The 19,350-nt window shown below is 30.6% G+C and overlaps 1 protein-coding gene across 1 annotated transcript; it reads right to left on the minus strand.

Moving 5' to 3' along the window:
• Nucleotides 1-792: 792 nt before the first annotated feature.
• LOTGIDRAFT_81744 (hypothetical protein) lies at nt 793-17,199 on the minus strand (the record flags this gene model as incomplete). The annotated part of the gene is made up of 15 exons (XM_009052084.1): nt 793-889; nt 1,259-1,341; nt 4,847-4,901; nt 5,129-5,282; nt 5,474-5,585; nt 5,758-5,871; nt 6,300-6,388; nt 6,631-6,736; nt 7,101-7,236; nt 7,550-7,655; nt 9,768-9,862; nt 10,191-10,267; nt 10,620-10,697; nt 12,953-13,176; nt 17,112-17,199. Coding segments are annotated over 15 exons (1,614 nt in total), but the record flags the coding sequence as incomplete, so codon positions are not given.
• Between the last annotated feature and the right edge of the window lie 2,151 nt (nt 17,200-19,350).

A 19,350-nucleotide genomic window follows, 5' to 3' on the forward strand; every position in this document is an offset into this window, starting at 1 on the left:
TAGCTCCATTAGTTTCCAGAGAATCTGGTATTTGGCTGTTATCTATGATCATATCTGTATCACTATCACTATCTCTTCTATCTTTATTTGTACCCTAAAATAACATGTAATATTTACCACTGGAAAGAACTACACTAGAAAAAAAAGATTCTGTGTATCCACACTGAAATAACAAATGCTTGGCTCTCTATATCATTAATTTAGGCCATACAAAATAAATAGTCTATTTTACAGGCCCAAAAATGCCTGATTGTTGCCTGAATGTACATTAAATTTGTGGAAATAAATAATAAATGCTTTCGCTTGCTCCGATTTACTCCAGTTGAAAATCTAAAAAAGTGCTTATAAATAATAATTTCGCCCTCTCACCCCCATTTTTGAAAAAAAGGCCTAAAAAAGAGACTATTTATTTTGTATGGCCTTATAACTCAAAATAACAAGAACTATAGAATAACAAATTCTAGATTTACTAAAACTGCAATATTGATAATACTAGGACTAGACAAAACCATGTTCACTCTTTTCAAAACAACTGGTGGTATTTCATTTTGCTATGCTTTGGACAAAATTTTTATTCAGGCATTCAAAATTGATTTAAAATGAACTTTTCTCCATCAATCTTGATTTTATATCTGTTAAATTTTAAAGAAAAATGGGGCCAAGAGTAAATAGTCTATTTAAGTATTTGTATGCTAGAATAACAAGAAATGCTAAAGATTATAGTATTGCTTGAGAACCAAAAAATGTAATGTATAATTTCAATATATTCTGCAGACTTACTTGAGACATTTGTTCCTCAGTGGTTAAAAATTTTGCTAATGGTAAACAACATTTTGGTAAAGTTTCTATTAAAGTTGGTCGACTATTGGTTAAAAATGGTTTCATATACCTAGAAAAAAAAATTTTACTGTGTCAAATAAATTTCAAAACAAAAACTGCATAATACTGCAGGAAGACATTATTACCTTTTGCCTATTTTCCTAAACAGGTCAAGTGTTTCCTTACCACCTTGTCTATGGGGAACAATTACTGCACAACAATTTTCTGTCTATTCAACCAAGAATAAATGGAATGTCACATTCTACTACCTTTCTGAGTTTGAGAACCATATTTGGAACTCCAATCTAGCAATAATGAGGCCAGCAGATGATTCATTGGAACAGCTAAAATCCTTTTCTGTGTAAGCCGAGATAAATGTTACAGTGTTATCTATGTCACCATCCATATCAACTACCTGACAAAGTTAAGATCATCTTACCTCATATCAAAATTATACCATTTTAAAACTAGCCAGGCTTTTTCATATTTTTTAGATCCTTGGGATCCTTGAGATTCTTGAGTCTACAAAACAAGTTTTATAAGATAACTTTTGTTTCCCAAAAGAGTTGATATAGATAATTGATTAATATTTAAATTAACATGTTAAAAATTACATATCTCCATATTTATCATAGATCTGAAAAATGGTTTCTGAAATTATCTTATATTTCCATAGAACAATAAAGTGAAATTGTTTGAAAAAAGATACAACACAAAATAATTCTGAAAAAAAACATTAGCTTGGCTTTAAACTACAACAAAAATCACACTGAAACAACACAAGCATATACAAGACAAATATACATGATAAGATGTGGGTATCAAGACAACATGCCCCTTTACTCTTCCATGCATTACTATCAGATGGTAGGCCTACTGCTAATTAATATTTCAATGATTGAATAATTCATCAAATTTTACATTTTAAATATTGTATAAGAATTGCTTTATGTCAATGTGAATAAACTGCAAAAAGATTAATTCAATAAACATATCATTGATATACAATAATAAAATATTTTCACTGTTAGAATAGTGCTCAATACATAGATTGTAGAGCAATATAGAAATATTAAAACATAACCCAAATTTGAGGTTGTTTTAATATTTCTATTATTGATATATACAGAATCTGTCTAGCAGACCTTTATGGGTTAATAACCACACATGTACTACCAAGCCCAAGATAATTTAGACAAGAGATATTATGATCGACTATAAAACTAATAAAGACAATGTTTGTTCCCACAGGTGAAAATAATATGTAATAACAGCAATCTTCTCAAAATTGTCTCTACGATTTGTTGTCTCATTTGATAGGGCTTAATGCCAGGCATGCTACATTTCTTTAATTTGTTATCTATGACATGATGTTACAATTACCTGCATGAAAATATAGCATTAGGTTTGGAATTGTCTTATCTATTACATAATCTCTATTTATTTAACATTTATATTCAAATAATTATAATAGAATTTCCACTGTGATGTTATGTGAAGTGTATGTATATAAATTAGTATGCAGTAAGGAGAGGAAAAGATACATAAAAGATTACAATACAACAATCTACCTACAGTACCATTGAAATCATTTCACAAGACCAAGGGCATACAGCATACTGTTGGCTGGTAGCAACTACAAACATTATATATTAGCGAGGAACAACTATCAACCAATACGAAGAACTGGACACAACATCAAATATTAACTCAAAGGAAGCAAAGATTTTGTTTCACAAATTAGTTACTTTATGGAATAGGACCAACATAAATTTCATGATATAAACAACATTATATAATCTCTAAAAATTATAATAACTGTCCAACTTGGGGACTCATAGAAATCTCACATTTCTAGATATCACAGTAGAATTGCAAGGTAAAAACATGAAAATCTTCATACTAGTGTAAGGCTTGTTGCAGACCTTAAAACACATGATATTGTAATATCAGGCAATATTTAATCAATATCAAGTGTTATAGATTCTTAGCCTGAATGCAATGTGTAAATTGGTTAAATTTTGCACAGAGAATCAAAAGTTTTCTTTTCCTACTGAAATTGATAGCTATCAGATATATATAGGTTTATCTTTGTTTTAATGAAAGATAATACATTGATAATAGTTTCCACTAAGTTGAAAGTTATTATAAAGAATTAAAAGACTATAATAATGTTATAACATATCAATGTGTACCTGTAGTAATAAGGGGGATGCTGGGGGAATTTCTTCAATATCAGTCTGAAATTATATAGTACTATTTACTTAACCTGCTATAGTTAATCAGTGTCACTGGGCAAACTCTTACTGAATCTCTTTTTTAGTTTCTCATAATTTCAACATAAGCTTTATTTTAATCAAATTGGTAATAGAATTGAAAATGCTTACAGTCTATAGAGCTGTACAGACTTTGGTTGAAAATTTCGGTTGATTTTATTCTCTGCCTCATATTCATCAAGTTTAAAACAAGTGAACAACTTCAAGAATCTAATTGGTTAAACAAAAAACTTTAATGGAATCTAATCCGATATAGCATAGGCCATTGCCCATTGGTTATCAAAAATTTAAATTTAAATTATATATAATTAATGAAAAATAACAAATTCAATCCAAATATCAAATACTAAAAACCAGTTGAAGAGATTCAGTATGGAGATATGCACATCAATATAAATAAAGGGTTATATAGAAGGATAGAAAAGGTAAACCGCCAAATGCCTGATGCCAGCCAATATAAAACACCTATACAATACCACACTACAGGAAAAATAATAAAACAAGCTAGTGTTTAGAGTGTAAGGTGGACAAACCGCAGGTGTTGGATCTGTGGGTTGGTCAGTAGGAGTTGGACCCATGGTGCTGTATTGTCTCTGAGTAGAAATAGCCTGGTAAGGTGAGATTAAAAACAATAAGCATCATTCATAATTTTTCAAAAATAAACCCTCACTCATATTTTACATAAAATCAAAATATGTTACTAAAATAAAAACAATTGAATACAACTTGGGTACAAATGAATATTTTGTGATAGTTTGCATTAATTAGAAAATTTCCCTAAAAAAAAACCAAATTAGATAAGCACAAATTAAATTAGTATAAAGCAGGAAAACAATTTTTTCAATTAATTGATTATTAATAGATTGGAACAATAAGCTTATATAAAACCATAAAATGAAACAGAAATGAATGATGATGAGTGGGGTATACAAGTATCTTCAGATGATAAAAATGTTAAATAATACAGGGTAAATTATTGTAGGATGTATTTGGTCTGACTCAGGCATTTAGGGTCTTTATTACTCACCAAATACTATCATTCTATCATAGGGCAGTGATATTAGTCAAAATAGAAGGTGTTTATGTTAGAATTCAATTTCAAGTGATTTACAAGGTCAAAGGCAACAACTCTAGTCATTCACTTACCATTATTAGTAAAGCAGTGATGTCTATATATGGTGGTGCCAAGATTCAGGGGACTGGTAGTCAATATAATGTCATGATACTCACAATCTCAAAGACCTCACCAGGGTCGTCAAAGGCACAGCAAATAAAGTTGCACTGTATATATAGTCAGAAGGAAAAATAGTCAAATAGTGCTCTCTTGAAACCCTCTTACTCATTTTCAGTGCTCTTGAGTTCCTAAATTGTTTTCTGTATCACCTTCTACGAAGGCTCAATGTTTAAAATATTTAGTACATGATTAGATTTTCCAACCACCCCAATGATAAGATATGAATGCATTAGTTTCATTTCATTACAAAAACACAATTCATATTCCTGGTGGAGCCCAAATCACTTTTTGGTAAATCTATTTACATCCTTTAAAGCACAATTTAAGTGGTGCCTTGATTTTTATCATATTTCTCTCTCTTGGAGCCTTTCTGATTTGTTTCTTTACATTGTATTCAGTACACAGCATTCCATGTGTGACCTTCATTGAGCTCAACCTGGATGTAAATTATGCTTTTCAGATTACTCAGAAAGTGAAGTGATTTTCCAAATAATAAAAATAAACTTACATGACTAACAGATCTTGTAGGTTCTTGCATTTGAATATTATCTAACTCATCATCTACTCCCACTCTGTATTAAAAAACATTTTGATTCAAGTTTGGAATACTGATAGTTTCTGATACATGATGTATTCAGAAGTAGGGAGCTTGTTCCGTAATCATGATTAATTACAAACACAATTACATCTTTAACTGCTATAAAATTTACAAAAACATCTTCATTATCTGTCGACTGTTTTAGAAGCTACTTAATGTGTTACCACTATAAACCTACAAAATGATCTTGTGAAAACCTACCTAATCTGTAACCATTGTAACATTTGAGTAGTAAATCCCCCAAATAATATCACAGTAACTAGAACTATTATCATTGTAGCTGATATCATATACTGTCGGGCATCACTTGATGTATTCCTTATAGCTAGAGCAAAGGCAATGGCACCTCTCAAACCTAAAATACAAATTCAAATTTTTGTAAATCTATTTTCATATCAGACAATATTATATTCTGATATAAGTTTCACATATTTCATGTATAGATCATAGATCATTTTGATCCAAGCTTCAAAAAATTTTTTCTATTTGTATTAAATTCTGAACAAATTAAAAAGTTAACAGTTAAACTTATTGTGTAATGCTTACCAGAGAACATCATCATATGTTGGAAATTTCCCTTTATTTTATTACTTCTGCCCAAATTTAATAAAAATGAAACTGGGTAAACATTAAGTAATCTACCCACTAGTATACCTAGCTAAGACAGAGTTAAGGCAATGAATACTCTTGATATTTCATGTTAGATAATGTAAGCATATTTTGTATGGGTGGCACTTGTTACCAGCATAGAACTTGGATTCACTTCTAAGTGGTTTGCCATAACCTCCTATAATACAAATATAAATATAGACCAATATAGAAAAGGATACGAAAGCAGTACAAATAAAACCAGCATGCCATTTAGCTAGCTCAAACGTAAACACTGACACACCAATATATAAAAACACAAAATTTTCTGCTAAAAAATTTGCTAGTTCAAATAACTGAAATAGAAAGTAAAACAATAATCAGTATGAAACCATGACAATCAGTGTAAATTTGAAGGTTATTTTGATTTGATTTATTGTACATAGCAATCTTGAACAATTTTCCTGCCTTACAAGTATTGAAAAAAATGGGAACCATTCAGCTGTGTGTGGTTAAAATAAATACCCTAAAATTTGTGAATAACAGAAACACATACAACTGATGAGATATTGAAATAGTGTAAAGTTGAGCTTCAAGTGGCCTTGGTACAAACATAATGGTAGAGATCCGCCGGCTGAAAAACCTCTTTTACAATAACTATAAGATCAAGTGTTCTAGATATCAGCCAGTTTACATTTTATACTAAATAAAAAGGGTATTTAATTTGAGCATTAAATGTTTTGTTAATATTGTCATGGACGATAAACTAGATCTTGAAATGTACCTGTTTAGTTCTCTGTTTTGATTCAGTTGATAAATTATTATATGTATAATGGGCTTGAGTTATACCACAGAATAATACAGCCACAATACCTGTAATACATAATATGATTAAGAATAAAATTCTGAAAATAGGATACTAAAAAAATCAATAATTCATGAAATATTGCACTATGAAATAAATCATAAAGTTTTGAAAGTTATTGATAAGCATATTTTGTACAGGTGGCAGAATGTCTCTACGAACCTGTATATTCTTGTATAGCCTTGATAAGAGCAAGAAAAGACTTGAATGATTAATGTTTGATATCAAGAACAATATATATCTTAAATACCTGTAAAGCCAGCAGCCTCAGCAGCTTGAAATGTACTATAAGACATGAGAAAAAATAACGCTGTTTCTAATAAGGGGAAATCTCGTATTTTTGTATATTTTGTTATCTACAAACAGGTCAAGGAATAATTTTACTCTTATGTAAAGAAGCTGATCCTACCATTGATCCTATATGTATAGAATCAACGATCTTATCAATATTTCAACATTTCATCAATAATATTAATAATGTATTTTTATGAATCTCCAATATTTAATAGCATTACACCTGGCTGCAATAATACGTGAATAAAACATTTCATAGTCTCTAACTTTCAGTACTAACAAAGACCATTGTCATAAACAAGGATAAATTTATGTTGGCATAAAATATTTGAAGTCTTGTGTACTATTCTAAAAGATATTATACCATAAAAAACTCATTTGGAATAAGGACTACTTTTTCAGTAGTAAACTATCTAAAAAGGATACTAAGGCAGTTACACAACCCATAGCAGAACCCATGGCAAAAGCTCCAGCAAAAATAGCCAGGAAATTGCCAAGTGCTGAAAAGAAAGCCTTTGTATCAAATGTTCCTGCTGATAGTTCGCCATATTTTTCTACAGACCTGAAAAAATAAACATATCATTATTACATTCAAATAAACAAAACATATTATGCATAAATATCTCATATAAAAAATTTTCATGAAAATTGCAGAATAACTAAAGAATCAACATACACCAATGGATCTAATTGGAAAATCGGGTATTTTCTATAGTAATTACAACCAAGGTAGCCAGTTTTTAGTATTTCAATCTACAATTTCTAATTTTGCTGGAGGGAAAATTTTAGGAAACAAAAGTCAAAAGTGGTGGGGGATTAAAAGGAACCACAGACATTGGTGTGGTGCCCATCAAATATCTTTAAATTCAACCTACCCTGACAATACTATAGCTACAGCATCATTCAACACACTTTCACCAAATACCAGAGCATATAAATCAACATCAACATGTAAATCATGAAATATAGCCAATATAGTCACTGAAATATAAATAATGAAATATAGCCAATATAGTCACTGAAATATAAATAATGAAGTATAGCCAATATAGTCACTGAAATATAAATAATGAAGTATAGCGGATATAGTCTCTGAAATATAATAATGAAATAGCCATTATAGTCACTGATATATAAATAATGAGTACAGCCGACATAGTCTCTGAAATATAAATAATGAAATAGCCAATATAGTCACTGAAATATAAATAATGAAATATAGCCAATATAGTCACTGAAATATAAATAATGAAATAGCCATTATAGTCACTGAAATATAAATAATGAAATATAGCCAATATAGTCACTGAAATATAAATAATGAAATATAGCCAATATAGTCACTGAAATATAAATAATGAAGTATAGCAGATATAGTCACTGAAATATAATAATGAAATAGCCATTATAGTCACTGATATATAAATAATGAGTACAGCCGACATAGTCTCTGAAATATAAATAATGAAATAGCCAATATAGTCACTGAAATATAAATAATGAAGTATAGCCGATATACATGTAGTCACTGAAATATAATAATGAAATAGCCATTATAGTTACTGAAATATAATAATGAAATAGCCATTATAGTTACTGAAATATAATAATGAAATAGCCATTATAGTCACTGAAATATAAATAATGAAATATAGCCAATATAGTCATTGAAATATAAATAATGAAATATAGCCAATATAGTCACTGAAATATAATAATGAAATAACCACTATAGTCACTGAAATATAATAATGAAATAGCCATTACAGTCACTGAAATATAAATAATGAAGTATAGCCGATATACATGTAGTCACTGAAATATAATAATGAAATAGCCATTATAGTTACTGAAATATAATAATGAAATAGCCATTATAGTTACTGAAATATAATAATGAAATAGCCATTATAGTCACTGAAATATAATAATGAAATAGCCATTATAGTTACTGAAATATAATAATGAAATAGCCATTATAGTCACTGAAATATAAATAATGAAATATAGCCAATATAGTCACTGAAATATAAATAATGAAATATAGCTAATATTGTCACTGAAATATATAAATCATGAAATATAGCCAATATAGCCACTGAAATATAAATAATGAAATATAGCCAATATAGTCACTGAAATATAAATAATGAAATATAGCCAATATAGTCACTGAAATATAAATAATGAAATATAGCCAATATAGTCACTGAAATATAAATAATGAAATATAGCCAATATAGTCACTGAAATATAAATAATGAAATATAGCCAATATAGTCACTGAAATATAAATAATGAAATATAGCCAATATAGCCACTGAAATATAAATCATGAAATATAGCCAATATAGTCACTGAAATATAAATCATGAAATATAGCTAATATTTTCACTGAAATATATAAATCATGAAATATAGCCAATATAGATACTGAAATATAAACCATGACGGTATATATCAAAAAATATAAGCTTTATGTAGTATGAAACTATTCCTTTTGACTGGATAGATAATATTTCAAAATTTAAGACACATCTTCAGATCATACTATTGACATCACAGTTGTAGTCTTATCATGAAAAAATGACAATAAAAAAATAAGTTTTATGATATTAAATAAAATGATTGTAAGAAAATATAGAATATAACTTTCCAAAGTAGTTATGAGAACATATTCATATCCAGAAAATATACTCATGACAACTTTATGATGCTTGTCATCAAGCACGAGAACAACATGTCAATTTGAAGAGAATTTTGTAATTGGATAGACAATACTTTCAAGTTTCAAAAAAATTAGCCATTATGAGAATTATATATTTTTCAAGCAAATACAAGGCACATAAATACAGTCATCTTATAATTTTATTCTTTCCTAAATTACTTGTGATTAAATCATCAACTTCTTCTGCTCTTTACTTCAAGGCTAACACATTTATATAAATCCTTTTCATACTGTTTTAGTGTTGGGAACTTTGACTTTCATTCTGAATAAAGGTTAATGTCCTGGTTACCTTTTAAGACAAACTGAAGGCCAGTAAGCTGGGGTAGAGTATGTAGCACCTATATAAATAAAGTGAGTATATTTACCTGGATCTGTAGCTGATATTATAGCACCAAAAAAGAAACAATTATTCAACGAGAAGTCAATGTCCATCAACCTGGTAAGTCCAAACATTACACCCCTACAATATACAATATAGCTTGCCAAAAAAAAGGTAACACATACTCAAGACAGCAACAGAAATTAAATCATAGCCTTTCACAGTAGAAGATTAGTATCTACACCTCAAATAGCACCACTGGTATTTGTATTTGAGGTATTTATTTATAATGACTGTCAACGATTGTGGCCTTGAGAATTATCTAAATGCCTCACTGGAATTATACTTCAGATTTAAGTACTCTACAGTATTTCATTGATATATATCAATATCTAGACTAAAATATATCAGAATAGCAACAAAAAATGATTTATTGTAAATTAATTTGGTATAAAGGATAACCACTCACCCAAAAGCAAAACAAGAAATAGTTGTACCAATAAAAGCAAATGACATGATTGCACCTAAATTCTTGAAAAAATGTCTCTGTAAAGAAAAGGAATTTTGTTTAATAGGAAACTATATAATTTTTAGCTGCAGGCAGCGTGAAAATTATAAATTAAGCTATAAAATGCCATGGGAAAGAATCACATCAAAAATCTATGGTTTAATTATTCAATCAGGCTTTGAGATTTTTCATCAAATGCTAGGAGCAGACACATATTAAAACCGTACAAGTCTCAATATAAATTCAGATGGAAAGCGATATTTGACTTGAAAACTTGAAAAAAACATATCCCAAAGTTAAAATTTTGTTCATCTGAATATGACATAACTTGCAAAGAGATCAAATTAATAAACAGTCCTATATGATATTGTAATGAGTGATAAAACTTACTCTTTTCATACTATAACCAGCTTCAAATATAATAATAGGTAACATAACATTAAAAAATAACTCAGGATCAAAGGTAACCTACAAAAAACATGAATTAATTTAACTGCATTTGACTATGTCATCTGAAATCATCTATGGAGAGATGAAATGGAATCTAATTCTGGTCTCCCACAATGTACCGAGCGCTGAAGGTATACAATATTTCTTATGTCATACTGAGATTACATCAGGCGTTCCACATCTTCAGTCCTGAAGAGTCACAAATGAAATGAATTGACCATCTAATCCTTTAGATAGCCGACCAATATTCCTGTCATATATTTCAATTGGTTAAATTCATTTCTCTGCTCTCCTTAACTGAAAATCGAGGTTCCAGAATTCACAATAGCTTTGCAATTATTTAAAATTTTACATTACAATAAAAAAATTTTTTTAAAAATCGAAAATTTATGCATTAAATTATAATTATTCTAGGGAAAAGGTATGAAAATGTTCAATATTGAAATATGATATTGATTCTAATTCTAATTAAAGCTGATTTGGATTAATTTATTCACCGATAGAGGAGTTGCTCACCCATATAACTAAGATGATTCAAAACATAACCACAGATCAGAAGGCTATTTTTCAAATTGTAGCATTGTCCATTGATTTATTTGAGTCAAACATAACCTTGTTAATATTACTTCAGAGTTTAAAAACAAAACTATTTAAGCCAGTGACCTTAGATTATGTTTGAATATCTCTGTAGAAAGTGGGATACCAATCAGCTCAGAAGAGAGCAGAACTGATTAAGTGAAGTGGAATAACAATATTTAAATATATCCCCCTTTATGTAAACATATTCCACTTGTAAAACCAAATCATATTTTTAATCACTGCAACCAATTGTACTTTACATAAAACTCACTCAAATTTCACACAGTGCCTTCATAAAAACACAATTGAAAAGAAAAACTTTCTTTATGTACACCCACTCTAGATGTCAGTGCGGCTGTAGAAAATCTTTACATATAAGCTTGTAGAACTTTATAAGAACACTAATTTATGATAGATTTCAGTATTTATGTGGGTATTGATAATGTATGACTCTAGTTTACAGAGACTCTTTTAATAGATTTCAGTATTTAAACAGTTTTGATGAAGCATTCTAAAATTGTAATGCACTTTGATATCGTTAAGGAATGTCTAGAAAGCTTATCTACAGCATCACTGACATCTATAAAATCACATAAAAATATATGGTTGTTTTTTCATAAAAGAAAAACTTTCAAAATGAAAATAACATAAAAATCGCATGTCATTTGCATAATGAGATATAATAATGATAATGATATATTCTATCCTATTGACCCAGAATTGAACATAATTCATGCCTAAAAGGAAGGACTACCGTTTTCTGTAAAAGGGAGTAAGAATGATAAACCTGAAGGAAATATTTTAGTATCATATAATTATACAATAGCACAATTAAACCAGCTGCTTCATGTACAGATTTTACACATCAAGTTATTGAGTAAAATTGAAATTTAATTGGAAAATTATCATATATTTGCCATATCTTCTATACAAGGCAAGGATACATATGCTCACATACATTATAGCCGCGTTTACACTACCATAAAAATTGGCCCGCTTGAAAAGACCTGTACTTGTTCTGGACTCTGCCCGGATGGCAGGTACCGTTTACATTACGCTGTTTTCACTGGGCCAGAATGGCGAGTCATATAAGTATACACCTGCTCTCTAGTCAGTGAAACGCTGACATTCAAAATGCAGCCAACCATAAACAAGGCAATGATTTTGAAGTCGTGATTAATTAGTTCGTGATCACATTAACGACTCTTAAAAAACTCTAATTTTGTTTTTGAGAAATAAAGAATTAAAGTTTTTTATGTTTTTGTATATATTTGTGGTGCAAGCCATTGCAAACATGATGTATTCTATTATGACATTACATGTTATAGGGTCATGGTCATTATTGCAGATGGTGGTCTCGGACTGCTTGGCCCAGTGGCGAGTACAAACATTGCACTGATATTTGTCAAGTTCCAACTCCTCCAGATCTTTATAAGTACACATACGTATAACAAGTCTCATTTATATAGACTTATATCATGAAAACAAGCTGTTTTTAACACATTTAGGTGCCAGTAATTATATGGTAAATATCATATGGATATTGATCAAAATTTGGTTGATCAAAACCAGTATTGCAAACACTAGGGAAAGGGGATAAACTAAGAAATCCCTAAAAAGAACAAAAAAAGGCTCAAGAAGTGACTAAAACTGCAATATTCAACTTAATATAAGAATGACGTAATATGACTTACTGTTTGTTCCAGGAGAGCATCAGATTGTGTGGTTTCCACAACTCCACTTAAACTATATTTAATAGTTTGATTATCAGTATAATCACTGTCAGTAGGTAGTTCTATGAACAGTGTTTCTGGTGGGGAGGAGGAGTACATCGTCTTATTTATCAATCCAGCAAAAGCTTGTGATGGTTCTTTATTAGTTGATCTGGTATATCTTATGATGGCACCCACAATTAATCCTGTAATAGTTGAAACAATGACAAGAAAACCCATTTTTAACTGTTTACATGCTAGCTTAGTCTTCAATTCAAAATATCAGTCCACATTTAATTATTATTCTGCAACTAAGACCATTATTAATCACCTCACATTTCACATTAATAGCATATCTGATCATCAAAATATTATTTCTAATTAAAATCCAATGAAATTTCGAATAGAAATGCCATTCTCTAACAGTAAATGAGTACTCAAATCAAAATCACTAACAACCCTAATAAACTAGAAACCTAAGCATATATATAATATACAGAATAACAATAAAATTATTAATTATATTCATACATCTGTCAATATAAGTGTTCTGCTATAAAATTTTTATAAAAAAAAACTTTATTTATACAGCTGGAAAACTTCAAGAACTTTTTTACATGTATATTACACAGAGATCAATAAATACATTAATAGTCAACATTGTGAAATGGAACACCAATTTTAACAGACCTTTGAAAAGTCAAAACAAAAAAAATATTATGGACCTAAAACACAAAGCTGTATTGAAATCTGAAATTCATGGGCCCCAACACATTTTCAATATTCAAGTTCAAGAGCTACAAATTTTCAATGTTTTTGGTTCGAGATGAACACTCTTTTGAAATGCTTACAAAAGTGAATGGGTAACAAATAGTATAATAGAGAATCCTAATTGTTTGGAGTAAAACAGAAACTCCAGCAGTGATATGACTTGTGAGAAGAAAAATGCTGGTGGAAAAGCTGGTGCAGAGAATAATATTCATTAACAGTACATGTATATCTAATTCGTTTGAAGTCTCAAAATGACATTCAAACTTGTATTGTATGGCTTCAATTCATCCAGTTTTCTATATGTCAAATCAAACATTTTAGTCAGTGCAGTTCAATTATGAACAATTATTAGTATGGCATACAGTGATAAACACTTGTGAAAATGCAATTAAAACAGTGTAGCTTATAGTGAAACAGTCATCTAAATATTTACAATACTGGATACCAATTGTTAATTCTCCATTTCGGTTATCCAGTACTGACAGACAAGGGTAACAAACTATAGCCTTCAAATCACATTTAAAGGTTCAGATATGGTTTTAAATGTAATTTAAAGACTTTGTTGAAACATTGTAGCCTTTTTAAAAATTCCACAGTCGAAGAAGTGATTAAGAATGGTTTATGTTCATGTGTTTTTTCCATGTAAGAACCATATATAGTTTCGTATGCTCAATGACATTGATGAAATGAAAATAGAATTGAAATCTGTTAAAACTGAATATATTTGAGCGATCTGAGTTCTATTATGCATCTATTAATAGCATGAACACAATGATAAAATCTTGGTATTATAATAGCTTTATTTGTATCATAATTTCCTCTGCTAGTTATTGATTAATATTTATATATTTATGAATAAAATCTAGAGAAATGTTCTAGAATCCAACTGTAAAGGTCAATTCTTTCTTGCCCAGTTCTTAGTGTGAGATTTGTCCAAAATGTCAAGAGTAATTAGCATTTTCCAAACAAATAAGTGAAATGCATTGATTGTCACCATTCACAGCCTTTTCAAAAAACATGTTGCTCTTGATGTTACTTTTAATTTGTGCTTTTTCTCTATGAAATATGTTGTAAAATCAATATAATATGTACTGGAAATTTAAATTGAGGAGAAATTTCAGTTAGATAAGAAATGAAGGATAGAAAAACCCTTGAGAAAAGATGTATGAAATATTCAACCTATAGTACTTTCCAACTTTTTTGACAAAACTTGGTAAAATCTGGCAAGAATTGTACCTTTCTAAGGTGTTTACGAGCTAAAATTTGAACACATTTTCTAGAACAAGGGCAACACTCCTGTTAAATATTTTTTGCTTTTTTTTTATTTTTAAAAGAGTGTATGCTACGGTAAAAATAAACATTTTCATCAAGTTTCATCAATATATGTCAAGAATTGTGCTTTCTTATGTGTTTACAAGGAACATTTTTCAAGAACAAGGGCAATACCTCACATTAAATATATTTTATAATTTATATGATTCTCAATAGGTTCATTCTAATAATAAATGCTTAATCCAGGTTTGGTCAAAATCAGCAAAAACAAAATGCATACTACAGCGTTTACATTTGGTGATAATAAACCATTTCGTCAAGTTTTGTCAAAATCCAGTTAGAATTGTTCCTTCTAGATTGTTTAAGAGCTCAAAATTGAAAGTGTTTTCAAGATGAAGGGCATTAACTCATCAAATGATTTTTCTATTTTTTCTGATTTTCAAAAGGGTTCATCCTCTGAGCATTACAAACACTCACACCAAGTTTTTTCAAAATCTGTCACAATAAATCTGGCAATAATTTAAATAAATTGTTGAAAAAAGTCATCTAGTTACACATACTTATGATAACAGTATTTATCATTTATCAGTTAACTCAAACTCAGATTACTGTGGAATTGAATTTGTTACGGTTTCAGCATACTTTTCACACATTTATACCATTACTTACTCAGGGGCAATAAGTCTACTAAGTCGAAAACACTGAAAATTAAACTCATCAGAAATCAATTCAGAATGCACATCACCCTGCCAAGTTTTAGCAAAATGCAATGAAAGATTTTATTTGTAATTTATACTGTCTTAGCTTACATCAAAATGTAATCTTTAAATTGTTCCTACACCGAATTAAAAAACACAATAAATTTGTTATAGATTAAAATGTATGGTAAATTATCATCTTAATCATATCGAGTGTATAATTACTGTTATATCCGTGTTTGAAATCTATATTAGACAGTCCATTTGTCTTGAGACGGCACAATGCTGGAGTGTAGTTAAATTTATAAATGTATTTTATAGAATGATTATTTCTTTTTCAAACACCTTTGAACAAGATTTCGATTAACAGAATTATCTTGCTTGTACATCGATTAGTAAGTTGTAAGGCCATTTCTGACAGAGAATGGGTACATATAGTCGCATATCTATAAGTTCAAGACTCCTGTGACAGCCAATCAAATCCTCCATGGCCTATGACCCTTCAGTAAAATGACCTTAATACATTTCCAGTATTTTATATTTTACACCTACTGGTACTCAGAGATCGATCTAAAGTTTGTGATAAATCAACATAGTTAGGTGTTGACATGAATGGACCTTAGTATGGATAAGTTTGTTGTTTTTGTGCTTATTTGATCAATTTCAACACACATAAACTTCACAGCTGGTTCATAAATATTGTCTACACAGTGTAGACAAAGTACCAACATTAACAGGGACGTACCCTTAAAACTAGAGTTAGTTTTACCAGTACGCCCACAGTCCACTAAAAAAGCTTATTAGACTAGTACACACACAGATTTCCATTTATTTAGATATACAATATTCAGGCAAGTGATGAGGGAAAAATAAAGTGAAATTGAGGTTATTAGTTTATTTAAAGAGATTTCCTACAATTTTAGCACTTAGAAAGACTAGCCCTTTTTTCATAATCAAGGCCAAAATCATATAGTACCTCCAAAAGTTAAAGGTTTGTACTTTGTCAGCGCAAAATCACGTCATGTATTTTAACTCAACAAATTCTCAAATTTGATGTTTAAAATGGTTTCTCTGTCGCCAGGTCAACATATAGAAACTATAAGCTTAGGCCTACAAGGGACATACATATAGGCCAAATATCATGCATATTAAGTCCAGTTTACACATCTAAATAAACTCCCAATGCCCCTTTGATGTTAATAATTAGTCTGAATTTCTTTCCACATTGATCCTAGTATTTTCATAATGACATAAGTAGTCCAGTCTGAGTGTACTTTTAATAGTTATCTCTTCATTTTCCTCTGTCACTGGCTCTGACATAACTGCAGCATATAGGAGATAAGCTTACAAACCTTTTTGTAACACTTACAGACAATAAACATTAATACCACAAAGCTTACCATATATCATTGACAATCCTGTTTCATGAACATATCGGATTCGTCTATACTTGAAAAACCATATTGTAAGAATTGTCAGCAGCAATAAACCTAATAACATCAGAATTGTCAAACTGTCGGTGATATGTTGCTTTGACACAATTCTTTCCTTTTCAGCACCGATTGCAGGCTGTATATTCTTTGGATCAGTTTTATCGGCAGACATCACGCTGTTTAATATGATGCACATGATTAGCAAACACTGTTGTCTTACAACCGCCATGTAGAGTTGTTTTTGTCTTCGATGCTCTACAAGAAAACTCCCACTGCCTCCATTTTGTCTGATTACAGATCCAAATGACTCGGTGTCACGCGTGTATTATTGTTCATTCGACGCACGTCGTTCTTTCTAGAACATGCGATCTTTATCGTTTATTCATATGTGAAAAAAGGTGTTGCGAGCTAAGTGATTGACGGTGTTCTGAAATTGGGATGTAAAAATTCAGTGAAAGTCAATCACTGTTATTTGTAAACCTCCTTGATGGAAGTGATTTTATATTTACTATGTTAATCCTATTCTACTCGATGGATACGCATTTGGTATACAGAGAGGGGGGATAACTATATTTTTTATTCAACCTTTATCAGACCACAACTAAACTATTATTGAATTTGTGTACTAGATCTAATGATAATATCAAGAATAGTTCCTCCATTTTATTCTACTGTAGGCCTTATTTGTCGACTGTTGTCAATGCACAACATTAGTTGGTTGGTTGGTTGGTAGATGACAAATTAACGTTCGCTTCCAGCGGCTGCTGACATCGCAAGCTAGATAGTTGTTGGTAGTCGGATTGATACAAATTGGATGATTCTGTGCTGTTGGATTGGTTGTTGAATATTCGTGATATCTGGTCGGGTCGAATGACATGGCGGTGGCGTGATAGTTACTCGATCTTTTTCACTCTTCAATACTCGTTCTGATTGTGATAACTGTTGGAAAACTGAAAGAAGTAGAAAAAAAGAACAGAGAATGTGAAAAATGAGAGGGTGTGGGGGTAGTTTTCAACAAAATAGGAAAGGATGTTCTCTATGTTTCTGCAATGAAACTTGTTACATTGCGCGGGTATAATAAGTTAGAAACTTAAAGTTTCAGGGTAAAAAAAAACTTAGCCTTTCTATTCAGGGCAGATTTTGTAAGAAATTGTTCCATTACCGCTCTATTTATAACTCTATGATTACCGTATACCAGTGGTCCGTGGGTGGAGACAAAACATTCTGTATGGTGAGTGGTAGCCTATGCTGTTAGTTTTCAGGTACTCTGTCAGTGACTCACGAGCGGATTTCAGTTCGGTGCATTGATTGAAGAGATGCGACCTAGTCGCAAACCTATTAAAACCCTCCCCTCAGGCCTGTGGGAGGCCTTATTTTGAAGTGAAGATTAAGCCCTCTTATAAATGCTCAAAATTCATCTCAGGTCATATTGAAACCCATAGGCTTCTGGGTAGCCCCAGATCCCCGACCTCAAGAGCTTCGGCTCTAGGAGAAATTAAGGAAAAAAGAGCAAAACAAACAAACCAGACATTTCTGCTGGTAAACAGGTTTTTTTTTTGGCACAAGTATTGTTATCATTTCTGACAAATGGGCAACGGGCCGTAGGCTTATATTATTACCTTGTCTTGCAAGCTGTCTTGATATTTTGATTTTATAATAATGTCAACAACGAAATTTTTTCGAAGGAGAAATTTGAGGGCGTTTGTTACCTTTTTCATTTGTAAATTTAAAACCTCGGACAGTAAGAGATTATGTTCATCAACGTCAGCAAAAGGTTCACAATCTATAACCATCATTTTTATACAATCAGCACAATTTTTCATCAAACGGCTTACTTAATAGTTACAAATCACGTGACATTTTGACTGACAACTGGCCTACCGGGAAAGTTACGCTTGCGCTCTGCAACATTCAACTGCTTTCAGCTTCGCGGAAACTGCCGAGGATTGCCGAATGGCAACTAGCGTTAGGTTAAAACAGTATACATAGCTGGTTTACAGGATTATATTTAGGGCCATGGTTCGCCATTTTCGATGGTTGATTTGGGTCTTGAATGTATCTAAATCGTCTTCAGAAGTACAAAAACTGCAAGACAATCGCAAAATCCCTTCAAATACAGTTAAGTAACCTTATTTCGTGCGAACCTAATTTCGTACAGCTCCAGAAGTGATACATAATTTAAATGTGCGACCTCGGGTGACCTCTG

This window comes from Lottia gigantea (genome assembly GCF_000327385.1).
Source record: "Lottia gigantea unplaced genomic scaffold LOTGIsca_18, whole genome shotgun sequence".
Taxonomy (NCBI): domain Eukaryota; kingdom Metazoa; phylum Mollusca; class Gastropoda; family Lottiidae; genus Lottia; species Lottia gigantea.